Source organism: Strix uralensis, chromosome Z (assembly GCF_047716275.1).
Source record: "Strix uralensis isolate ZFMK-TIS-50842 chromosome Z, bStrUra1, whole genome shotgun sequence".
In the NCBI taxonomy this organism is placed as follows: Eukaryota; Metazoa; Chordata; class Aves; order Strigiformes; family Strigidae; genus Strix; species Strix uralensis.
Genome location: NC_134012.1, coordinates 12373932 through 12401823, shown reverse-complemented (window position 1 = coordinate 12401823; position 27892 = coordinate 12373932). Strand labels below are relative to the sequence as shown.

General features: G+C 36.4%; 1 protein-coding gene across 6 annotated transcripts in view; it reads right to left on the bottom strand.

Annotated features, from left to right (window-relative positions):
* CWC27 (CWC27 spliceosome associated cyclophilin) overlaps positions 1 to 27892 on the bottom strand; it is a 120962-nt gene that overhangs the window by 75010 nt on the left and 18060 nt on the right. The window contains exons 12-13 of one of the 6 annotated variants that reach the window (XR_012627129.1): positions 26806 to 27644; positions 26036 to 26195 (exon numbers count right to left, since the gene is read on the bottom strand). The exons of 3 other annotated variants lie outside the window; for them this stretch is intronic. Coding sequence is in view for 1 of the 3 variants with exons in the window: in XM_074856402.1 (XP_074712503.1) it covers positions 27473 to 27644 (172 nt within the window). In the remaining 2 variants the exon portion in view is untranslated. 2 more of the 6 variants (XR_012627128.1, XM_074856402.1) reach the window with 2 other exon arrangements.

Sequence of the window (27892 nt, the reverse complement as noted above, 5' to 3'; positions counted from 1 at the left end):
CTTATTACTTGGGAGAAGAGATGGACATCCACCTCGCTACAAACTCCTTTCAGGTAGTTGTAGACAGTGATAAGATCTCCCCTGAGCCTCCTTTTCTCCAGACTAAACAACCCCAGTTCCCTCAGCTGCTCCTCATAAGACTTGTGCTCTAGACCCTTCACCACCAGATCAAGTGCGCCCTCAGTAAGTTTGCAGATGACACCAAGTTGGGTGGGAGTGTTGATCTGCTTGAGGGTAGAAAGGCTCTACAGAGGAATCTGGACAGGCTGGAGCGATGGGCCGAGGCCAGCTGTATGAGGTTCAACAGTGCTGAGTGCTGGGTCCTGCACTTGAGTCACAATAACCCCATGCAATGCTACAGGGTGGGGGAAGAGTGGCTGGAAAGTTGCCTGACAAAAAAAGGACCTGGGAGTACTGGTTGACAGACAGCTGAACATGAGCCAGCAGTGTGCCCAGGTGGCCAAGAAGGCCAATGGCATCCTCGTTTGTATCAGAAACAGTGTGGCCAGGAGGACTAGGGAAGTGACTGACCCCTGTACTCTGCACTGGTGAGGCCACACCTTGAATACTGTGGGCTTTGGACAAAGAAGTAATGGGTGATGTCATTCTGGTCACAAAAATGACAGAATAGCAGGAAATATTTAATCAGTACTACATTCAGATTAGTCTTAAAAGTCAAAGAAAGACTGTGTTAGAGCTTCTTTCTGCTTAGCTAGAAAAAAGGAATTAAAAGATTATGCACAGAACAGGGGCTTAGTCTACAACTGACCACTACTATTATGACATATATTCCCCATGTGGATGCAGTAATTTTTTGGAAAATAAAAAGTTTTGTCATGGCAAGGCTCAAATTAGTTTCAAGGAACTTCCCTCAAGCAGAAGACTTAAGAATTACTTGAACCCTCAGGTTCAATTCTGAACAATCTAGTATTTAATAAAATAAAGGTATGCAACCCACACACTTTAAGGCTGGGTCTGGAGATTCTGGTTAAGACTGTCAGTTACCCAAGAACCCAGCATATCTGCAACAATGGAAGCTCCAAAATACATTCACCTGCAAGTACCTTAAAAAGGTAATTTTCATTCCACTTATTTAGATTACAATATGCATTATTTGGATCTCAAAGCAATAGCCTCACAAACTTGATGTAGTTTCACAAATGTAACCAAATACATGGCTATGAAACTGACCACAGTAGGAACTTAAAGTGTAAGAGATTAATTCTGTCATTCATTCCATGTGACAACAATTTCACTCTTGAAAAACACCCTTGAAAAAGGGAACATCTGTACTTCACCGATTTCAGTACAATATACATTTAAATTTATGACAATAGAAATGAATGAACAATAGTAAGTCTGATGATTTTACATGAGACCACTCAAGACAGAAAAAAGGGAAATAAAAGGTTATTTACCATATTTTCTTCTTCAAATACATATGAATCATAGAAATACATCTTTAAGAATTACATTAAGATCTTAGATCCTAAGAGTTTGGACTTTTATCTCATGCTGGTTGTGCATCATTGTATTTATGGACAAGATGTGTAGATGTGGCACTTGGGACATGGTTTAGTAGTGGACTTGGCAACACTAGGTTTATGGTTGGCCTCAATCTTAAAGGTCTTTCCCAACCTAAACGATTCTATGATTCTAAGTTAACAGTTTCAACATCTGTTATAAAACTTCTAAAAGCATATATTACTGTAAAGATGAAATACCAGTCTCTGAGAATTCCAATCTTCAGTACACACTAAAATCAAGAACCACAGAACATTTTAATTCCAAAGGTATTTAGGGGCATGCATTTTTATACCACTATATTAATCACAGAAAATTTTTGTTATAAATGTATTTAAATCAAGCTGAGTATCTTTTGGAGTATTCTAGCAGAGCCTGATGAAACAATGATGGCACCTATCCTTGCCTACAGTTAGCTTGAATGTAGGAATTACTCAAAGATTTGGAGGTATGAGAGAGGAACTTTACTATTTAGCCTTTTGGCATACAAGTTTGAGTAAGAGTACCAGAAATGTACCTGCTTTCATAAACATCACATAATTCCTTGCCTTGTAAGGATTAGATGATGCCTTAAACATTCTGGCATCAAAAAAATAACATGAAAGCAGAGAGACAGAAATAGAACCTCATGATTTGTAATTGTTTCAAGAATTATTTTATAAACCATAACAGTACAAATAAGTAAGGTTTAGTGTGCAAAATGCACTTAGAAATCATACTTCCTATTAGGCACTAATGGACGAATCAGCTTGTAAATAAGAATTCTGCTGAGCAATAGGTGAAGTTTAATATAGCTTTTCGCACCCTTAAGGCTTTTTGTATTGTCATAGTTTAGCAGCAAGTTACTCCCATGAACAGGCGACAACATTGTCACTTTATCTTAGCAGGCATTCTTGCTGATCCTCTAGCCAGAGAGCTCTAAGGTTAATAGAACAATAACCACCATTCAAAACCATCCTTTTCTGCCAACAGGCCGCAACTACCATTTCAGCAGTCAGTGAAAAAAAAAGCACAGTAAGCCTAAAGGTTACTGGTCAGTGAATTTGTGGACAAAGTGCTTGAACGAAAACAGACAATCATGAATGCATTTTCCCCCCACCAATATTCTACAACCTTACTGATTACACAGCTATGAAAACAGCTGCTTAATCCTTTAAACTTCCCATCAGAAAATGGCTAGAAATACAAACCTAAAGCTTTGCTATAACCTTATAACCTTATAATGGACAGACTGCAGATACAACTTTGCAGATGCAAAATAGAACTATTTTGTATGCCTTTGAACAAGTTAAACTATTTATCTAACAGTCAGTAACAGTTCCTTTTTTGTCTGGCCACTGGAAACTTCACAGGGGAAATTTCTAATCATACAAATTACGAACAGGATTTAAGGGACAGCTCATAAAACTGACGTGAAGCGCAATACATGACTCAAAAATCATCTCCTATTAAGGATGATCATATTATTTTGATGATCTTTGTTGAAGAATTGCCAAACAAACCCAAGAAGATTACAACAGTTTTAACGCTAACAATAATCCTTTAAAATATCACTGGATTTTGATGCATACATAAAGCAGTATAAATACTGTTTTCTTGGTAGGCGTAAGTCTTTTTCTCAAAGTGGTTTGAATTCAGTTATATAGGAAGGATACAAGATGGTGTTGCAATGTTGCTTTAAAATCCTGATAAAATTCCACCAACTACTACACTTTCTTCTGGGAGGTGGTGGTATTAGAAAGCTCAGCAGCCTCAATTAAAGATTGTTTTCACTGGATCATGCAGCTGTTTTTAAAAATCGTAATTTGCTTTTAGTTAAATTTCTATACTTTTATAGCAATTGAAGATTATCGCCACATTTAATTCAATGACATTTTCCACTAAAAATACTTAATCGTAATGATACTATTCTCAGCGTGAACTATGACAGAAGCCATGACATAAAAGTTACAGCTATTTTAAGTAGCCAAAGATTTATTTAAGCAGTTACCTTTGCAAATGAGAAAAATATACTTTGTTGTTGAAAGGTTACTTTAACTTCAAACATATTATAAACCTGATATACAAATTTGCATTTAGAGGGCTGAAGTGATTTATTTGTTTGGTTTAAATCTTACAATCTGTTTTTCTTTGGGCAATTTAACAAAATGGCTAGTTTCAGATACCATACGTTCTAATCAATCTGAGTTCAACCTAGCAACTTGAACATACCTAAGAAATAGTTTATTAACTATTAGTCTTAGGCAACTGTAAATGAACAGTAAATTGCTCAATGTTGAATTGTAAGAAAAAAAGCATAAAGCATCTACGAAACAATCTGAAACCTGGATCACATTTTCATTAAAAATAAATCACCAGAATACTCCAAAGTAAACTGTAATTAATATCCCTAAGTAACTCTTCAAAAAGCTGTCAGCTGGAGTGTTTCAGGCATAATATGCATTACAAATGAAAAAAAAAGTAAATTGCAGATCAGAGTACACTGGACATTTTAAGTCCATCCTCTTTTCCTGGAGGTGATTATGCAACTGCTGACCTCAATTCACAAGAAAATTATTTTTTTTCCATTTTGTGTTGTAGTCACTGAAACAGCCACACAAATTACTTGAGAATGCTATCTTAAATAGGGTAAATATATCTGTAAAAATTAGCATGGACCCTATCTTCTACCACAAAAAAAGCATCAATAAAGGATTGATTCACTATTATTGATTCCATGTACAATGAATTACAGTACACATATACTTTTAAAGGGAATATTATCATAATGCCATTTCTGTAACAATGACATGCTATATTTAAAGTCACTGCTATCTCTTGCTGAATTTTTTCAGAAATAATGAATCACAGACACTGGTACTAGGATAGTACTTAATGTACATGCATTCAGAAATATTCTCCGTTCCATATACAACCAACCACTTCCAAATTAGATGTTACGATCTCACAATTAATATTCAAATGTTAATTCCATCATAAAAACCCTACCAACTTATACCCTTATATGAAGAAACATGATTCCTGTGTCCCATAGGGCCATGAGACTCATCGCAGAACTGTGCATGTGAGCAACAGAAGGAGAATAAACTCATGCTGCCCTCAGTCAAATTGTCCATAATCTATCCATTCTCACTCTATCCAGCCAGTCAGCTGATTTTCCTTTCTCATTCTCTCACAAGCCCCTACCTACCCCAGTCTAATCCTGCCATTCTCATGTGTTCCTCGCTGACCTGGTCCTCATTTTCTTTTCATGTCTTCAATCTTCCTGGCTTTGTCTACCATGCTCTTCTGACTCTTCCCTTCCTTGCCTATTTCTATTGGCATCCCTCAATCATTGTCATTCCCACCCATGCTCCTCTCCTGTTTTCTGAGAAGATGAAGTCATTTCAACTTCATGGAGAAGACAAGTGACATTTTCGCTTGAAGAATCTTAATTTGCACCATCTACATACATTAAAGGAAAATGGGGACCATTTCGGTCAGATCAGGCTACAGTTTTAGTATTATTTACAGTCACAGAATGCAGCAGCTAATCTTGTTCCATAAAGCTTCAAAATTTGAGCAAAACTCACTTAAATTTCTACGGAAAAGCTTAAGGAAAAAATCAGATTCTGCAAAGAGCCTACACAGAGGACAAATCATGTCCTATGCTCTAAAAAAAAATAAATTACAGATTCACCTGTTCATTGACTTTAATTAGTGGCCTAACAACACTATTAAATTCTTAAGGGAGGTGGCCAAGGCACAGTATTTGAAGACCACACTGCTTCAACTTATATACATTACTTTAATATAGACAGCCTATAGTAGATCATTATTATTGTATTTACGTGTCATCACAAACTGTAGTTTCAAAAATTTCTCTGAATTCTGAATCACACCAACTGCAGTTATTAATGAAATATATTCAACAACAGAAGAAAAAGGGGAATGAGAATCTAAACAGGAGTCACCAGTCTGGAGTGAGCTATTAATGTATATTGCACTACTATGCTGTGGGCAGTTCAGGTGACTCCTGGAGTGCATCAAGGATAACTTCTTAAGCTAGGTAACAGACAGGCCTCCCAGAGAGGATGCGATACTAGACCTGTTGGTCACCAATGCAAGTGAGCTAATCTGTGACATCAAAGACTGGAGGCAGCCTGGACTGCAGTGATTATGCACTGGTGGATCTTCCAATCCTGAGGAATATGGGACAGGCAAAGAGTGAAGTCAGGACCCCAAATTTTAGGAAAGCAAAATTCCACCTGTTCAAGGAGTTAGTCAATAGGATGCCCTGGAAATGGCCCTCAGGGACAAGTGAAGAGCTATCGATGTTATCTATCTGGATTTATGTAAGGTGTTTGACACATCCCCCACAACATCCTTCTAAATTGGAGAGACTGTTCAATGGATGAGGAATTGGCTGGATGATCTCATCCAGAGAGCAGTGGTCAACAGCTCAATGTCCAGATGGAGATTTGCAATGATGTGTCCCTCAGCGGTCTGTACTGGGAACAGTACTGTTTAATATCTTCATCAATGACACAGACTGTGGGATCAAGTGCACTCTCAGCAAGTTTACAGATGACGCCAAGCTGAGTGGTGTGGTTGACATGCATGAGGGTCAGGCTGCCAGCCAGATGCAAACTTGAGATGTAGGCTCATGTGAACCTCACAAGGTTCAACAAGGCCAAGTGCAAGGTCCTGCACCTGGGTGGGGGTGACCCCTGGTATCAATACAGGCTGGGGGATGAAGGGATTGAGAGCAGCCCTGTGGAGAAGGACTTGTGGGTACTAGTGGATGAAAAGCTGAACATGAGCCGGCAATGTGCACTCACAGCCCAGAAAGCCAACCATGTCCTGGGTTGCATCAAAAGAAGTGTGGCCAGCAAGTGATTCTCCCCCTTTGATCCACTCTGGAGATCCCACCAGGAGTACTGCATCCAGCTCTGGAGTCCTCAGTACAAGAAAGACATGGACCTGTTGGAGCGGGTCCAGGGGAGGGCCCCAAAAATGTTCAGGGGGCTGGAGCACCTCTCCTATGAGGACAGGACAGGCTGAGAGAGTTTGGGTTGTTCAGCCTGGAGAAGAGATGGCTCTGGGGAGACCTTATTGTGGCCTTTCAATACTTAAACGGGACTTAGAAGAAGGATGGAGACAGACTTTTTAGTAGGGCCTGTAGTGTTAGGATGGGAGAGGGGTAATGGTTTTAAACTAATAGTAGATTCAGAGTAGATATAAGGAAGAAATTTTTTACAATGAGAATGATGAAACACTGAAACAGAGAGGTAGTAGATGGAAACATTCAAGGTCAGGTTGGATGGGGCTCTGAGCAACCTGGTCTAGTTGAAGATGTCCCTGCTCATTGCAGGGCCTCTGGACTAGATGACCTTTAAAGGTCCTTTCCAACCCAAACCATTCTGTAACTCTGTGATACCACAATTTTAGCAAGAACATTCCTATCTGATACAGATGTTAGAAGAGAATCAATCAAGTAAAATACCACTACTTAAACTTGCTTTACTTCTCAGCAACCACCATCAATACCAGAATCCTGATTTATCACATCTTCTGTGTACTTGTAGTCTTCTGAATTTTATGACAAATAGGAAAATATTTATAACATGTTATGTTATGAAATTCTAAACTTAGAACATTTCCAAATTTCTAAGATCCATTTAATGGTGTAAGAATTGCTTCTCTGAAGCAAAGGATAATAATGTATCAGTATTCTGCACCTATGTGCAGAATAAGCTAATTAGCTTATTCACATTGTCTAAACAACTTTAGCAACTTGCTCATTATAAAATGTACAAAAATTGCAAAGTGTACAAGTTATCTCAAATTCCAGTGCCCAAGATACTCAGATGTACTTTCAAAATTCATATACAATATTAACCACTATGTAGAAAGCAAGTATTTTCAAGGTGTATTTAAGAACTCAAACTATTTATCTAGCTGTGCTGGGTTTCTGTGGCAGGGTTTTTGGTAGTAGGGGAGGGGCCACAGTGGTTGGCCCCCTGTGAGAAGCTTCTCAAAACCTCCCCTGCCTCCAAGTTGGACCCAACTCTGGCTAAGGACAAGCCAATTAGTGACAGCGGCTGAGCCTCTGTGATAGCATATTTAAGAAGGGAAACCTGAGAGGGGGTTGGGGGACTCTGAAGACAAGTTATGAGAAGGACACTGATGCAAACACCGAGGTCAGTGAAAGGAAGGAGGAGAAAGTGGGGGGAGGTGCACCAGAGCAGAGACCCCTCCCTGTATCCCATGGTGAGAGGGCAGGGCTGCCCCCCCTGCCACCCATGGAGGTCACCAGAGGAGCAGAGATTCACCTGCGACCTGTGGAGGACCCTGGGAATCTGTGGGAAGAAGCAGCCCCCACTGTTGCAGTTCGGTGCTGGGAGGACTGCACACGTGGAGGTGACCCATGCCAGAGCATCTTGAGAAGAATGCATCCCGTGGGGAGGACTCACGGAGAGGGTGCAACCTGTGGGGAGAGTTTGCGGAGGACTGTCTCCCGTGAGAGGGATGCCACGTGGAGCAGGGGGAAGAATGCAGAAGAGTGATTCCTACCCCTGCCACCCTGGAGGAGGAAGCGGTGGACTGACTGCACCCCCCATCCCCCACCCCTGCACTGCTGGGAGAGGAGGTAGAGATATCAGGAACAAAACTGAGCCCAGGAAGAAGGGAGGGTGGTGGCAGGTGTTTTTAAAATATGGTAATGCTTCTCACTGTCCCATTCTGTCTGTTAAATGTTGTTATCCATACTGTTTTGGATTAAATTGATGTCCTTTTTCTTCCCCTAACCAGTCTGTCTTTTGCCTGTGACTGTTAATGGGCGAGAGACCCCTCTCTGTCCTTATCTCCATTCCTGAGGTTTTTTGATCCATTTTTTCCTTCCCAGTGCTGGAGGTGAAGGGGTGAGTGAGCAGCTGTGTGGTGCTCAGTTGCCCTCTGGGCTCAAACCACAACATTAGCTGAAAAACACACTAGAATTGAAATATAGTTTATGTATATAAACAGCAGAAAACACCAACATAATTACTCATATACATTAACTATACTGAAAATTCAATCCCCCAAATAGAACTATGTGATAAAAGGCAGCATAATGAGACAACTGAGGACTGAAACAGCTGAGACAACTGAGGACTGAAACTCTATGACACAGAAGGGACATCTAAATATCAACATATACATATGTGTGTGTGTATGTAGATATCTAGATATATTTTTCCCTGGCTACATATGATTTGTATATTCATATCTTTTAATTATACTCCGACTTCAAGAACAAAGTTGTAAAGAATTTTTCATGACAAAAGACAAACCCACAAATTAATACATTCTGTAAAAAAAAAAAGCTATTAAGTTAATTAAGTATTGCCTTGAAGGAAAAGAAACAAGTACTTTACTTTCAAATTATCTCCAACATTCTTATTTTGAGAAGTTCATGTCATGAGCTGAAAAGCGACAATTTGAATTTAACAAGCACAACAGGTTGCCCAACTAAGATTATATCTAACATTGTTTTCCAATGCACCAGGCTCTTTCCTGCTTCTGCTGACCTTTCAACACGTGGTACAGAGACTACTGGATTAGAGCGGTTAACAAGTGACAGGTGCAGCCAATTAACCAATGATGTAACGGTGACTTCCAGTCTGAAGCATAAGGCTTGTTCAGCAAATAATATTTTCATCAGTGAGCTCAGTATGGCTGCTTATCAGCCAGAATTACGAAGAACTTCCAAAGGTCTGTACTGCTGATATACTTCTCATTAAAAAATGATTTTGCTGTGAAATTATCCAATTGTGACTATGGTATGCTTTGCTGTTCTCCAACTTGGTAAGTTGTCAAAAAATGTGCATTAACCCTTTTACGGAGAGAATCACAAATTTTTAAGTACATGAGTCAAAATGAGAACTAATGAAAACAGTGATAAGAATTGCATGTCAGTTTAACTCTCTCAAAAAAGGCTACAAGAAACCAAATACAACATAGTGAAGCAATGAGTATGAACAAAATATTTTGCTATAACAATTTGGAATATAGTGTTTGCTCAACTTCAGTTCTTCATGACGGTCCAAACCATTTTTTGAAATAGTTCAAAACTGCATCAATCTATAATCTCATCAATGGTCCTTTTCTAATGTTAGTTCCCACATAATCTATAGTGATTAAAACTTTCCTGGCTTTGTCTCCTCTCTTACAATTTGAGGCAGAATGTGAAGGAAAGCACTAAAGTTTTGCTTACCTGGGGAGGTATTCTACTATCAAACTGGCCCATCCAGATCACTACTGTTTTATGTTTTCATCTCTGTCTTATGTCTTTTTAATGGACAAGTATATATTAAACTGTAACTTCTTTGAGATTAATAATTAGTTTATCCATTATTTTTCTCAAAAATAAAAGAATACTGACATATAAAATGCCTAGGCAGCAGTTACCAGATTTTCTGGACCATGAACAAACCCTCAGGTTAACTGTAGACTACAAATACATTGTCATCACACATTTAACTGAATATACTGAAGAAGTATGTAGTTCTGTAAACTACTTATAATAAGAAGACCTCATACCAGGCGATGGATGACAACTTGGAACAACTGAGTGGTACAATCAGTTGAGTAAAGAGGGACAGATAGTGTTTTGGGATCTCCCTGAAAATCACAGTAGCAGCAAGTACAGGTATCTACTTTTTGTATCCAGGCTTTGGAAAAGACATACCACAAAATCCACCCCTACCTATCACACAGATGCAACAGAAGACCATACAGTCAACAGTGAGTAAGCCAGGGGCATGGTCTGACTTACTAGTACAACATGGCATTGGCCACTCTTGACCCAAAGAACCGTACAAATCCAGCAGCAGATCACAAAGCATCTAGCCAGACATATGTGTGTGAAGACTGTGAGGCTGACAAGCCTCACATGTAAAAACATTTTCAGACAGATGAAGTCTGAAAAGGGCAAAGATTGTTTTAACGAGACATAAAACCAAACACAAGCTCTAACAATAACTGGTTCTTTCCCAGGCCAGGCCTGTCATCCCTCCCTTGTGTTCCAGGCACACAAACTTGGTGCAAAGACAGCTAACTTCATGGTTATCCACTAAGGTCCAACATGATCTACCAGTCTAACTCAGCACCAGATATACTGGACTTGGGATGGCTCCCAACAAGACACTTGCACAGCCTGGTATTATATTGCCAAGTATTCTGGGATGGCTTGTCATGGTTTTGAGGGTTTTTTTCCAAGTAAATACATAAATCCCACTTTTGTTCCAATAAAGCCTTCACATTCTGGAGGGCTATCAGCACTATGCATTAATGTCCAGTAATTTTCTAGAAGTTGGGTTGGGTGCAGCCTAGATGTTGCAGAAACAGACTTGATAAGCCATGCTGACCCCAAACACCACCATATGGCCCAAAATGGTCAACTCCATCGCTCTAAGAACATGTGCAAGAAACCATAAGCTGTCTCCACATATCACTTGATAGGCTGGGCAGAATTTACTAACTTGGATTCCACATTGTAGTAACATAGCTTATACAACTTTTAAAACTGAGTTCTCTTTGCAGACAGTTAAGCCCCATTTCTGTAGCACTGCATAAAATCCACTAAAACTGACTGCCTTCTCACATACTCTTGCAGCAATACTTCTTTCTTTTGTAATGTCCCTTCGCCAGAAATGGTGAAATAAGAATAATGCAGCTACATTATTCTCTTCTGCCCACTTTTATGACCCCTATCTTTCTGATGCCTCAAAGCAAGTCCCCTAATTTACTGGAAACTGAAGAGGCAGTGCGACTGATTGTCTGAGCTCTGGGACCTGAGAGAACTAGAAAACGTATCATAGTGAAAGCAGCTAGTGGTAAGAGACAAATGAAAACACACAGGCTAGAGCCAGCACCATGAAACTGTGCACTTTGTACTAGTGTTCCTATTGCAATTAATAGTACTGTTTTACCAGAATTCAGATGCTCTAATATCCTAATATCCCTGAGAGTAACAAGTTGACTAGATAGCCATCCTGTAGCATTAGTCCAGCTCTTTAACACCTTCTTGGTAATAAAGGCAGTCTCTACAAAATGCTGTCCTCTACAGAAGATGGCAATACCTGGTCTAGTTATTAGTAAATGTAGCTTGGGACAAAGACCATTTTATCATGGTATTCTCCAGCAAAACAAGAAGAAACTACATGAATTCACCAAATCAGTTTTCTGTCAGGTGTTCATCCATAGAGAGACCTCTTTTCACCTTTTAACATACTAGAATACAAGAGAAACATAATTTACCAATAACAATTTTATTTAAAAAGATGCCCTAAACATACAATATTTGGCCTTGATACCGTGATTTTACCAGCATCTTTAATTTTATATTCAAGGCCCAGGGAAATACAAAGAATAAACAGCTGTACAGAGAAAAAGGTGAAGCTGGTTATTTGTAATTTGCTGCCAAATACCTGAATAAAAAATGTTACTAAGCAGGAAATTTTTTTCTTTTCTCTTAACTTGGCCTCAGATACTATTTTAACAAGTTAAAAATAGTTTTAAAGTGATCATTAAATAATCATTGTCCATTTGTTTATGACAACAGACACAGCTACAGTTATACAGACATACATCTTTGAGCACATATAGAAAAAAACTAATTTTCTAAATTTTCTTTTTATGTTAGGGGTTCAAGCCTAAAAAATGGAAAATTACTAACAATGTAGGAAAAAAAAGGATTCAATAGCTCTTTCTGTTCTCTGAGAAATCCAGATAAGATGCCTGAAGATGATTCATTTTTCTGTCTTCTTGAGTTATCCCAAAATAGAAGGAACAGCTAGTAAAAATTAAGCAGTACAAAAAAAGCAACAGGGTCAAACAGTTTGTATCCAAGTGTTTTTTAAAGAGATTTCTGAGCCATGGAGAACACTGGTTGTGAATAACAGAGGAAGGAAATTCTAGAGAAGCAGGGGGAGAAAGAAGGGGAGAAAACATAATGTTGTATCACTGTTTATAAAGAGAAAATATAACCCAGATAATTATAAGCCTGACAATGACAAACTGTTCTTGAGCAAAAATAATGGAACAATTAACTTAGAACCATGAAAAAATTACTCTATATCTACTTGTGGGCATAAAGAAAAGAGAGACTGTCCAACTGCCTTATGTGAAAGAAGAAAACGCAGCATAATTTCTGACCAAGTTTACACATGACAAAGGCTGGGGAAACACTAAAAGGCCACAAAAGAAAGGTTAATGCTGAATCTACTTAATTTATCAAACAAAATTCAGGGGTGATTTGGTGACAATTTGCAAATGAAGACAAATACGTTAAGAGAAGGCTAGCAAATGAATGAAAAAGGGTCTAATGGCTCTAAGATGAGCCAAAAGGCAGATCAAAAAGAAGTGCCATTTTTATTTACTTATCAAGAACGGCACTTACCAGAGAAAATTTTAGTGAAGTATCTTTCAGCATGAATCTCTGCATTAAAAGGGGATTATTTTCCACCAGAAGAGTGAGACAAAAGAATTTAAGAGAGTCTTGTGTGCTCCACTAGGTAAAACACTGTATTAAATGATCATAGCAGTCTTTTCTGCCTTATCCTCTCAAAATCCAGGCTTTTTGGATGTTTTCCATTTTCATTAGATAAACAGCTTCTTTTCATTAGAAGCATATATACCCTTATAAGGATTCAAGTTGGGTTTTCTTTATTCTTGCTGACACAAATTCTATTCAGAACCTTGATTAATACATCTTAGATTTTTTTGCAGAAAGAATTAATGCAAATGCTTATGATGATAATTTTCAGGAAACACATTTCTAATAAAACATCTAAAATAGTTTTTCATGCTTGTAATTATTAAGAAACTCCATTATGTTCTCCAAGCCTAAATGTAAAGTACAGATATTATTAATAGTATTACTATTTAACTACGTATATAAAGGTTTAAATTGTTCATGTGAAAAGCAAAACACCATGTCATGTAATTACACTAATCACATCTGTAAGATTCATGCAATATCCCCTAGAAGTATGCAGGTAACAATACAGCTAAGAAACTAGAATTAATCTGTGAAAAACCTTGAAAACACTCCCTTAAAAGAAGCAGACTAAATGCAACTACCATCATTAGCTACTGAAGATCCTCTGAAATTGTTTCTGTTACCATTTTCAAAGAACAGATTCAAACGTGAGCATACTGACAAAAAAATTATTCAAAATTTCTTCAAATATTCTATGCCCAAATTCAGAATATGAGAAAAAAATACAACTAAGAAGGTAAATTATCTAGATACAAATGTATTCATGAAAATTAAACATTTTTATATAGAAAAAATTATTATTGTACTTAAGGAGTAAATATTCTGCAGTAGAATTCAACTCTAATTTAATAACAGACTGCCAGCAGTAATTGCCCCCCCAAATAAAGTAAATTGCTTTGAGTTATAGCTAGTAAAAAAACTCTGAAAATGAAAAATTTACAAAGGAATTGGGCATGTAAAGTGATCTTCAATAGGCCCAACTGTTAAAGCAAAGTGACAGTGGAATGAAAATAGAGTAGAAGCCTAACAACAGTAGGGAAAGGACTAAGAAACTGGTTGATTAAAAATCAGCTAGTGGCAAATAATCAGAAAATGATATTGCTGTACATACACAGCAGTAAAGGAAATGTCCTCCTGGAAAAGGTCCTGTACAGTCGCTTGCTTTGGAAAGGTTGCTTATACACCTGTGGAAGAACAACACAGGAAAGGGGAAGAGCGCTTTCAGCAAAAAACTCCAAGTCAACAAAAATAAATGATCCAAAAGTTAATTACCTTACACTGCACAGCTCTCAGAGAAAGAAAGCTGAGCTTCCTTGTTGGCCAAAGTGGAAGAAAAAAGAAACCTTGAATATCACTGTTGATTTATATAGGAATTTACATCAAGCTCATCACTAAGCTAACACTACAATGCTCATGATGCTTTGATTAGAAATTTAGTATTTCAGGCTGAAGAGGAGAAGGGCTTAGAAAGGCAACAATTTGTTACAATTCCTCCCAAAAAAACATGATGGAAAATCTGTTATCCCACTTGACCGCAAAGACGATAAGTGGACTTGCAGACAACTCAGTGAAGACCTGTAATCAAAAAATTACCAGCATGCTAAGTATTAAAAACCAGGATGGATAATAATACGAAATATGGCTTTTTATCTAAGACAGCATAGTAGGTACAATCTTGGAGGTAAAAAAAATGTAGCTATCAATTTAGTGGCAGATTTCTTTACCATCTGAAGTATTTCCAGATCAAATCTGCTCAGCTCACGAAGTTTGTAATTTATTTTGTTTTGTTATTATCAAGCTACCAACGACTACTATTAACTACTAACTATTAAAACCAACTTTTTAGGCAAGAATTGAATTTCACTTCTTTTTATTAATGAAACATTATTAAAGATTCCACAACCAGAATCTGATACCCAACATGACTTGTTCTACACTGTATTAAAAGTATCTATTACTTATTTGGCTCTGTAGCAACAGAATCAGAGAATCATCTAGGTTGGAAAAGACCTTGAAGATCATCTACTCCAACCATTAACGTGACACTGACTGTTCTCAAGGCATGTAAAACAATAAAAATATTTAATTATACCACAAATTGACTGTTTAGAGACAAACAGCAGATGTGATGAATAACGAAAATGTTTGAACATACTGTTGTCATCCTTCACTGTAGTGCCACTTTAAGATGTATTGTTCATATTTACAAAAAGTGTATTCTAGAACAGAAACAAAAACCTCAGAATCTCTCTTCCCATGCTACTCAACTCCTTTGAAACAAAGAAAGGAAATGGAGCATGAACATTTAGCAATTAAAAAGTGCATGGCTATACCACTGTTAAATCAGTCTTGTTATGTTACCAAAAAAAAAAAAAAAAAAAAAAAAAATCGCATGTACAGCTAAACAACTGAGAAGATTCCAGACCCTTGAAATGGTATCTTACCCACAGTATAGTGCTAACAATTCACTGTATAATAAAGGATTACACATTCTCACCTTCCATCATGCTACCTGCATTTTCACGGGTCATCTATGCATCCTTTTTTCCAGGTGACTAGACAAATGCACACACAAACTTCACATAAAAACACACTGACTCCTGCCAAGTAGCAGCAGGATGAAATACACCACAGTAACAATCCAGTCTTTGTCCCAGGCTAACACTATACCTATTAACATGCTTTGATGCCTAGCCAAGAAAAATCTCAGTGCTGGGATTCTGGGTTTTGTGTCCAAACAATCTAGGTTTGTGTTTAATACAGCATAGTCTGCTTTTAAGTTACTGCCAATCATTAACCCTACAAAGCGTATGTCTGGGATTATTTTTTCTTTACAATGAATGTTATTAAGGTAAAGAATACAGAAAAATCTACATTATTTTAAAAAGAACAAATGAATCATGCAATCCTTAGCACTAATAGTCTGATTCAGAAAAATAAAGTATTTCTAAAACCATTTCTGAAGTAATCTTTCTTTCCTGTATGTCAGTTATAGATCTCTGAAATATTGAATCTCTTGAACAAAATATAAAAATGCAAACAAAAAGGAACATATCTAGCTTCTTAAACTTATGGAAAATTTAAGGATTAATTTTCACCAAAGGAAAAGATTATTCTATTCATTTTCTGAGATAATTAGAAAGAGATCCTCATCAGTCAAAAAGTAACTGATCAATAGTTTTAAAGCACAATGGATGAAATTTGAAACATTACACTTAGCTAAATCAAGTATTATTGCTTTCCTTAAAGAAAATTAGTCAGGCTGGAGTGATCCCTCATGCTTTCAGGAAAAGAAGTATGTAAAGCAAAAGAAAATATCAATTAAGTGTACTTTAAAAGTATTAATACTATGATATCACTTGAGAAGATGAGAAAAAACCTAATAACCAAATAACTTGATAAAACATACAAGGATTAAAACGAAAGTAAGTATCATTCAAAGTTCTAGTCCCAGCAAGATGCCGTACCCATTTCTCTCCAAGATTGATGTCTGTACCTTTTATGCAGTATGCTGTGGGCAGAAAGTCATGCGCACTTTCTACAGCACTAAAACTTACTTAAAAGTCTCTTGTCTCTGACAATTTGCTTCTGGCCCTGGCTTTGTAGCTGACTTTTTAAAATTAGATTTGCTGGGATTGTATAAGGAATCAATTTTACAAGGAACTCCATAAGCAACTGTAACACTCTAATTGAGTTAAAAATGGCAAGAAAATGTGGCCAAGGGGACAGGAGAGGAAGGCGATCATCTCATGAGATAGCCTTTTGGAGGGGGAAAAAAAAAAAAAGGAAAAAAAGTTACTCAAACCCAAGGGTAAGAACTTTTCCTGTCATTTTAGCCAAAATACTCCTTCCTCTCCTTTTATCTTTCACACCATACAACAATTGTTAAATTCCAGTCCAAAGGAATTTCAGTGGTTCTCAGGCTTATTTCTATGAACTTTTATTAAGTTTCACTGGAATCACCAAGTCACGTAAACATTTGCAGAAGTGAGTATTTTCCATATGACTGTGGATAAATGGCAATTTATGAATTAGCACTTTGGTTTCAAATCCATATTGAATTTACATGCCATGATAAGTCACTCAAAGCATACAAACACACAGAAATTAATGGGGAAGCCTATCAAAACAAACATCTGACACGTAGGTAGGTATGAGTGTAAGATATTATATGGCCCACGGTTGAGTCTGTGTATGGTATCATTACAAAGTTAGGATATCAATACCAAAGCAAAAGATTCAGAAACCATTTCCCTTCTTTCAGACACTCGTGAAATATATAGGACTAAAACTCCTTCTTTTTCCTCTTGTACCTAAAGTGAATATTTGTGTCTGTTATTTTCTAGTTTAACATTAGTCATAGTCAAGATCAAGCAAGGCATCATAGAAGTATCTAACATACATTTTCTGAGGATCTAATTTCATAAACAGACATGAGGAAAAAAAAAAGTTCATTTATAAATTACAAAGATATGAAAGCTTATATGTTTATTCTTTTCAAAAACAGAAGCTTAAAACAGCTATTACATTAATCAAACACACTCTCAACAAAACTGGAATTTAAATTTAAATTAAGCACTAATTTAAAAGAATACATCAAAAGAAGTTCCTATGTCAGATTTCTTCATGAAAGCCACATTGACTTAACTTACACCAACATCATTCCCACTGTTTTTTTATACCTAGACAATGAATTCCCACCAATTTGTGTCTGTGCTTTTCTCAACACCACAGGCGGAAAAAAAAAAAAAAAAAAGGTTTTCTTTTTCTATCAGGTAGCTCCAGCTCACGCACATCTGCTTACCACAGCTGTGGCAATAAAGCACAACACATATGTTCTCTCAGGTAATATAGACTTATAAGTATTTAGGATTCAAGAGAGTTCCACCTGCAAACCACAGGAAGCATGCATAAATCAGAACCAGTACAATGCACTTTCAGTGTCAACCAGGTATTATGCTATATAATATTTCATAGACCGTTACTCTGTCTACGTAATTTCTGACATAATCTCTAACTTCTTCAAAGGTAGTGACTCACTTAAAGCATGTCACAACTCTGAGTTTCAGCTGAGTCTGGCATATGTGTGGCAAGGACTGTATGTTGAAGCACCTACACTTACAGAGTAAAAGCAGGAAAATGTATTGATCTTGACATGTGGTGGCAGCAGCTTTCTGTACTCTCATGCTGTAAAGTCAATTAATAATTAATGGAATAACTTAATCCTTCCCTCACAGCTAATACTCCAAACTCTTTACATCTTTATTTGCACTGAGTCTTGTCCAGATTCCTGCAAAGTGCTCCTCTGAAAGAACACTGTCCTCGTGTATACTGAAAGTACTTAGGTAGGTACCACCTGCATAATATAGAAATTATATCTCCCACGTCCTTGCCAAGTTTTTGCAGCCAAGTTCACATGCTTGAATTAATACCTTCTCAAGAATTCTTACGATGAACAAGCAAAACTGTCTAATTCAGCTAGTATTCATGATGTACTGTATCTAAGGCAAATAACTAACCTAATGAAATTCTGCTTGGGCATAGGTCGGTCAAGATACAGAAAAAGGAAGACTGAAATACTGTCATACTGCTCTGTATGTATATCAACATATTTTATATGCCAAATACTTTCCATCAGAGAGTTACTGCTTCTCCAAAGAGCTTTTCAAATGACATTTCAACCCAAGAGTGAAAGAGCAGAAATAAAAATCCAAATCTATTAACTACTGAAGAACAACCAGTAGAACACTTAGAACAGTCCTAAGTATGTTTAGTGTAATAAAAGTCACTAAAGCTTAAGATTTAAGAGAAACATTATGATATCCTGCATTGAAACAGGACTAGTACGAAAAGATTTGCTGCTTACATGCTCCCTTGAAATTCAGCATTATATGAGCTTTTACACTTTTCCAGAAATATTGGTTAGAATTTTATAGATTATGAAATAGGTGCTGCATCCTAACTGTAAAAAGCTGCAGGGCAGTTCTGAAGAGCAAAATAACTTTCTTGGGAAGTTTATAGGCTCTCTTTTCCATTCAGTAATTTCAGACCTTTCTGTCAGCATACTATGGGACAAAATTGCATAAAAGCAGGTGAGACTACAGAAGATAACACATAACTTCTTTGATCTCTAATTGCAAAAAAATTTAGTATGTAAGATTCTCCCATAACACTTTTCAGTCTCTTGCAAGCCACAACAGCTATAAGGACAAGAATGCATAGGTGTCCTCTCAGTATCTATATTCCACTCTAATATTATATATTAGAATATTTTATATATTAGACTGTATTTTAATATACAACATATAGTACTCCAGCTGATGGAGCTCTGGAGATACTGATGGTAAACCCTAGCTAAGTACCCAGCAACATTTGCAAAATGTTATGCTGATTACACTATACCTAAAAATCAGAACTCAAGAGGGTGAGGAATGTTAGAGACTATTCAGTGAAAGTTTTATGTTTAATGTAGTTTTGCAAAGCACAGCACAGAGTATCTTAACACAAGGAAGCCCTGAAGAATGAATCAGGAGTATTCAGAAGGAAAGTCAGGGTTTTTTGTCATAAAATACCTTCTCCCCCTACTCTGAAAAAAAATTACAGATCTCTAGTTACCACCTTATTTGAAATACAGGCTACACAGAGCACAATGAAAGTCAAATGGAAGTGTTGTAACTCTGTAGCTGCTGTTTTATGGCAGTATATCACACAGATACATATCTAACTTTGTCATGTGTTATGTAATCATTACCTGCTCTGTTTTCAAATCAAGACAACGAACTTCGAATACACTCCCATATCTAGAATAGCAGAGATAGAAAAAAGACTAATTTCATGTCACCACTCACTTAGTAATTGTTCTATTTCAGTATGTGATTAAATAGCTACTTTTGCATAAAACTCGATTTTCTCAATAATTTAATTTTTTGATAATAATATTTGATTATAATATCAAAATGATTGATAAATTTAAACAATCATTTCAATTGTTTAAAATAGCTTTAGACACTTATTTCAGTGTGGAACACAAAATGGCCCACTTCAAAGAAGTTAAAATGAAACAACATAAGCTGCTTTGCTGGTTTATAACTATCGATGGTTCCTAGTTTTAAAAAAATACCCATACAAATGGAGCATAATAACACAGTAAACATGTCTTTTTTCAAGTACAGAATGAATGACTTTGAATAAAATACAAGTATTTACAATTAAGCTTCCACTACCAGATGAAACACAGCACTCTCTTAACACTTATAAATACGTAAGAATTCAAAATTTCTAAGAAAATTAAATTCAAAATGTAGGCAGTACAGTAACAAAGATCTGAAGGTACCATAATATGAAAAAATACAAGAGCAGGAAAGACTGCAAGTGTCAAAGCAATCTCATACAATAATCTTTTGTAGTAGTACAGTGTATCTAGTGATAGATATTGGTTCCACTTGACAGATTGTTTTGTTTTTTTTCTTTTAGTCTTTTAACACCTAATAGATGTTTTCCATTATTCTAAAACATGGCACTTTATGGATTCAGCAAAGACTTTCGGATCCAAAGTTAAGAGGTCACGATAAAAGGGCAATAGGTTTGTCTCTATTATAATGAGCTGCAGCTAAAGCTAATCAGATTACACGCGCTCATTTCAACAGTTAAATGAATTGTCTCTTAATAAAAAAAAAATAATCTGGTACTGGTTTACATACACACAAAAAAGTACTTCTTGAATCAAGCTAGAATACAATAATCCAATAAAACTTTCACACAGAGAAAGAATATGAGTCAAAACCAAAAATGTTTCAGAGTAGCATCTCAATGCTGACATAATGCTATTGGAGAGTTTCTTAGTAGAATTCAGAATGAGTTCCTGACCAGTAGCTAGCCTGACTAATTTTAGAGTCAACCCAAATAATACCCTTTACTGATCAGGAAAATTTGCTTCCCAGTACTTTCAAGTAAGGAATTCCTTAAAAAAAAAAAAATCATCCTCACAAACAGGCTGAAAGACTATCTTGGTTAAATAAGAATTAGGTTATGAAGTTACTGCTTAAAATAGTTGCCAATGAGATGTTAGCCACTGACTGGAAATATATCCATTCACTCCAGGGAACTCGGTACTAAATTCACTATTAGTGAATCACACAAACTCTCACAGTAGCAAATTCTTCTATCAGGATTGCTGGGCAAGTGGCTTGCTGAATAACATAAAAGCCGAAGACAACTAATTGCTAAAACCTAGGAAGTAAAAAACAGATTAAGTGTACAAAATGTGAAACTAGTTCTAGGAGAGCGATGACTGAAAATAATCTGGGAAACCCCAGCAACACAAGCAATCTTGGTGAAATTTCATTAAGAAGAGCTGATGTAGACACTGTATGAATAAACAGGGAGGTGGGAGGAAGAAAAAAGGTTGTTGCTCTCTGTATACATCACTAGTAAGGCTAATAAGAGATTACTGATCAAAGCTTTTTAAAGAATGTTGAAAAATTGGAGAAGGAACAAGAAATGCCATAAAGGGATTTGAGGACTGAAAAAAATGTCTTACTGTGAAAGACTGAAATAACTCCATGGATACAGCTTATCAAAAAGACAGATAGGACTCAGTAAGAATTTAAATAGTTGAAGTGAAAGAAAATACAGCATACTGTAGTGAACTTCAGAAAAAGGCACAGCAAAAAAAATAATTGGCCAAACCCAGACAAATTAAAATGTAAAACTGGATGAGGTGTTTTTAGGAGTAAGGTATCTAAATACTGGAATAGATTACACTCACTGGCCAAATATGGACCAAACTACACTCTCTTAAAATTTACAAAATATGTTTAATGCCTTTCCTGTTCAGCTGTAGCCAAACAGTGAGCTCAATACAGGGATAGCTGGCAGTAAATTATGACATGAGATACACAGTTTATCTAATGGTATCCTTTGGCTCAAAACACTATTAACAGAATACCTGAATTTGTTATAGGAAAACAACAGCAGTTCTTCAGATATAGTGAAGTTTGAAGTCAGTTGCAAAGAGAGTTTGTACTCAAGAACTCAAAAGCCAGTCTTACTAAGAATTTATACTACCTGGTGCTAAACTGAAAAGCAAGGAGACAAGATGTATTGTTGGACAAGGCCTGATAGTAACAGTTATGGTTTAAGAAAATGCTAGTAGGATTAGAAATAGAGTTATTAAATTGGAAATAGTAATTATTGTGGAGAAAGAATATCCCAGTTCTATACAGAACTAGATAAACCTTACATTCCAAAGTGAGTAAGTAGCTCTAAGTCTATGGTATTATATATATCACATTGCCACTACTTACAAACAAACAACATCCACAAAAAGGTACAGAAGTAGCTTGCTGAACACAAGACGAGATACTGGATTAAGCTTAAATAAATAGAAGAATAAAATACTTAAATACATATACATGTAACTTAAAAACAATTTAAAAAAATAAACAACTAAAGAGCTGCTGGACTTGTTATTCCAGACCTCAGGAGAGTCTGAGGGGGGACAAAAGAAAAATTTAAAAACACAAACAAAAACCAGATCACAGAAGCATTTGGGTCAGAAGGAACCGCAGAAACTCATCTACTCTACCTCATGCTCAAACCAGGTGATACCCACTGCTCTCCTCACATCTTGCCTTTGCTAAATCCATGCTGACTACTTCTTCTTCACATGCCCAGAAAGAGCTTCCAAGAGGACCCATCCCATGATTTACCCAAGGACCAAAGTGAGGCTAACTGGATCATCCCTGTGATGACAGCCTTTTTTGAAAATGGGTGCAACATCTGAAACATCCTCCAGTCAGAGGATTTCCACAGTGTTTCAAAGATTACAGACAGCAGCCTTGCAATGACAACAGCCACCTTGCAACGAAGACTACAGACAGCAGACTTGTATGACATCAGTCTCAGTCCCCTTGAATACATTCCACAGATGCACAGAAATGTAACCATTATAAATAACAAAGTTACAGATTTTCAACAGTTAAAAGAAGGACAAGAATTATTCCACTGTAGAATTATGTGAGCCTCCAAAATTATTTTTCTTTTCATTACAATGCCTGCATTATAAGCAGTATACAGTAAATTCACTTAGAACAAAATATTCTACCATATATTATTAATTTATGAATAAAAATATCAAATTCTTAATTTATAACAACTGCAGATTTACAGAGTGAAAAAGAAGTTTTGATTTAAAGGTCTTTAAAAGACTTCTATGAAAACACACATAGAAGTACCTTTGGCTGTTCTATACCACAGTACAACAAGAGCACTTTAGGAAAGCAATCTTGCGTGCTCAGTGTGTCAGTGTTTATTCAGATGCTCAGAAAATGCTGGTGTCTTAACTATATGCAATTTTTACTGCATGATCTGAAATGGACTTAGCATGAACCTGAGCATGTCAGCCTAGCATTATTAACTATTTTTCATTACTACTGTGCCTAGATGACAAAATGACAGTGTGGATGCAAGTCATTTGACTAAGTACAGATTTTACTAAGTAAACTAGTTATTTCATCTTGTCTTTTAACAAATGGAGAAAAAGAAGTCAGAGGAATCACACCTTAAAAAGCGTGCTTTGAGGATGAAGCAAGTAATTTCTTATATACACACACAGTAGAGGTCTAAAGTTTTATGAGGTTATTTTTTTTATCCATGAGACACAACACGCATATAAGAAAAACTAGGAATGCAAAGGAGTGGCAGTATAGCTATTATTAATTACAATAGTAGTTAATAGTAACTACTACTATTACTATTCATTTACTTAGGACAGTGATGGCTTATAAGTCAAAAGAAATATGATTACTTAGTTCAGCTGCAGTTCATAGGGTTATTAGGAGAAAAATATACAATGGGAAATACAAACACAGAGTTAAATTCAAGTGATGTTAACTACTCAAAAAAAAGTTCTTCCTCAGTAGTTCAGTTATTCTAGACACCTATTTCATATTGCTATGTAATAGCATATCCTTTATAACGATGCAACTGAAATTGTTGACTGTACAGTGAAAAACTGTACAGTCAGCTGTACTCTGCTTGCACACTGCATGTCTTGCAAACAAAAAGCAGTGAAAATTTTTAAAAGTTGGTAACCAGAAATGTGTAGCACTCGAGCTCCACCTACAGGACGAAAACAAATGTAAAACCAGTATTTTTAATTACCAAACTTAGAAGACTGTTCATGCTGAAGCCTTCAAATGATCATCTCAAGCCACTGCCATTTTACAAACTCAATGTAATGCTGATAAATTTGATTACTATTGCAATGATGGCAAACACTCCTTCTATCTGTATACATTCCTTCATGTAAACAGCTGTTACATACTGTGAAATTTAGGTTTAAGCTTTCTAATAAAAAACAAAAGACCTGTGGAATGTGGAATTTCTCCAACAATTTGCCTGAATAAGCGGGAAACTCTTCTTCCCGAGGTTTCCTATCTAATACAAAATTTGAAAGTGTCTCAAATTATTTTTTAAAACATACACAAAAGGTTCAAATGACTAAAATTAACTTCACCATTTGAGCACTCCAAGTATGATTGCATTTAGAAACGGTATTGGATCTCAGTACCATGAATGTGAGAAGGTGTCTATTGTTTCCATACTGTTTCTCTGAAACAGATGTGCAAACTTCTGACTTCACAAATGGATTTGCATTAAAAGAAACAGGACTGATACAAATGAATACAGACTTACAGAAAGTCATGCATGCTAAAAGACAGTACCCTGAAAAAATATTTTTAGAAGTTCAGTTATTCTATCAGCACATTTAAATATCTGATGAGATGAACAATTCTAATACATATCAGATGTTTCTTGCCCCCCTGATATGTTAGTAGACATTACCCTTCAAGCCATGTATGGTGGATCCAACCTTTTGTTTGATATTTGCACTTCCAACATCTCTGCCTGCTACAGTGGGTGCTTAAGTTCCATGATAATATTATTAATCATTTCCAGTACAATTACAAAGAAGTCACTATTCCAGACAATGAAACTTGATAATGTTTTATCTTACTTTATCTCATCAAACCCCAAAGTTAGTAACACCTTATTTATAACAAACAATATCATCCCTTTGATTTTCATGCCACAGGATGCCAGACAATTATTTGGAAAACAGTAAGCAGAAACTGATTTTACTTGTGGTACTAAGCAGTGTCTCCCAAGGCTATGGCTCCCAACTGCTAAAAACAGATCCAATAAAACCTCTTCTGAGTTAAGATAACCCATTTGGTTATAATGCTATTGCTACTGCCCTGAAAGAGAGGAATAACCACAAACACAGTACATTGATCACCTACAGGCAGAGCCAGAAGCTTATGGAATGTCTACACAGATGTCTATGAAAATGTGATAAAACCCCATGAAAGCTTGGGCACAGAGTATCTCAGTCCTCAGGGTATGCTCTAGCTTTTCATTCCCTTCACGCTACAAACTTGCTATTATACCTTAGACAAATTTGATTCTAGCAACGCAGAAGTTAAACAGATCGGTAGACAGGTTATTGGACAGATAGGTAGGTAGCAAGTAAATACAAGAGTCCAGTATCTTTTGCTATTCTAAAGATATTATTTGGCTGCCATATATTTGAATGTACTTTTTCAGAAAAAGCTTTTCTTGGACAACTTTTAAATTTCTGAATCCTCGCCTCCACTACCCGATGCAGCTATCTAACACTATCAAACACATGCGTATTTGTCCAGTCTTCATGATCAACAGTTCATTAACTCCAAGAAATTTATACTTATTCTGTATTGAGGAATATTATGGGTAATATCACAAAAATTATTATGGTGCAGGACTAATCAATCTCTGAAGGCAGACTACTGAAAACCAAGAATTACTTCTTTCTGCAGTCAGGGAACTGCTTCAGCACAATATTTCTGCAGGATTTGAGACAGAAAATTACCTCATGTACTCTTGTCCCCCATACTGACATATAACCATTTTAATTGACACAAGATAAATATTCATGTAATTTACCACTAGGATCACGTATCAATCTCAGTCATAGGACTAGTAACCAGATTCTGGGATCCAAGTTATCCATCATCCTCCTTGATCTCAGTGTACTTCCTGTGGACTAGCTGTCTACAGCAGAGATAGTACAGACACCAATTTCCAAAGCAGCCACACAGCACAACTGCAAAGATGGCAGAAAGGAAAAACAGGGAATAGGTTTTTAGAAGATGTCTTGTATATGTCCTCTGAAACAATACCTAGTTATATCTAGCACAGCCATTGAAACATGGCACTAAATTCAATGCACTGTGATTTAGGTGCTCTTACAGAGAGAAAAGAAGAATGAAAAACAGAAAGCCAATGCTCATGAAATATTATGCTGGTGTACATAACACTACCTGGTTTTACAATATCAGATTTATGCACAGTTTCAAAAGAAATGTATTAAGATCAGTTTACAGATTTGATGACACAAATCTTGTTGACTACATAAAGTTTGCCAGAGCATGAAAGGTAGTTGCCTTGCCTCTAACTAAAAGTAGAATTGATTGGAAAAACTAATGCCCATTTAAATTACAGATTTTGTTTACTATATCCTTTTATGCGATTGTGTTGGATTGTTGATGTCAAATGCTGTTGCTTATTTATCTCCAGCTATTAAGTACATTGGGTATTCTCTTCAGCAAACACAAAATTACAAGGAACTTCAGAAGTAAAATCATCTAGGCCTGAAACAGAACTGACTGGAACCTACTCAGATTTGCTAAATTACAAAGGCTTCTGTACTGTACCTGGTGTGCTTCTCAGATTGAAATTAATACCTGAGAAGACGCAGAAAAGGACATTGAATTTCCTGTTTAAATTCCATGAATATTTCATTTTCTGGAGCTATTTGAACTTTTTAAAGTGATTTATAAAAATTGTTTTCTTGGCAATGTTCTCACTGGGCTTTTCACTGCTCCAAAACAGGCAGACAAACAGCAACACTTACAGTTGGTATATTTTAATACACCAATGTTAAAAGATTATCCAAAATAATGCAAGTGTTCCTACTACTCTAAAAGCACAGCCTGCTTCTAAACATATAGACCACACAGAGTTAGAAACACTACATGTGGAATGCTCAAAACTTACTAATCTTGCTTTTAAAATCATATCAAATTCTTTCACTAAAAATAATCAAATCAATATCCATCAAGCTGCAAATGTCACAGTGTGATTTCCCTTTTCTCTTAATAATTAGTTTTGCTTCACAATTAAGATAATGATTGAATGCCCACCATAACTGAGAACAGCCCCTTCTTCAACAAGATATAGTTGGTATATATAGTCATATTAAACCAGAATAACCTGCAAGGAGTAAACAACTGATTTTGTTTCAGTTATTCCTTCTGTTTCCCAACCAGTTTCAAAATGCATTTTATCTCAAAGTGTATTATTATTAAAACAAATTTCTCTTCATGTGTCTTGAGCCAAAGCCTTTACTTCCCAGTTGTTAATAGGGATGGTAACTGCTACGGAACTTGTAAAGTGTTTGTATTGACTACCAGGTATTCTTTTGTCACAAACAGACTGTCCTGGATTCTTCCATGCTGGCAATATGCCTTGGCCATTACATATAAAACCATATCTGCAGTGGGGGTAAACAGAAGAAAAAAAAAAAAAGAGTATGAATGGCTCAGCTCAGAGGAAACTTGTGGGAGAGAATCTCAGACACCCATTATATACAGAATTTAGTATAGGCAAAGCCTGAATAATTTCATCAGGCAGTTATTTATGACAACTGTGCAGAGTCAGAGTACAAAAATCTAAATTACTTTTTTGATGCTTCCTCCCACTACCCCAGTAAGTTTCACTGAGTAAGTAAATTTGCACATT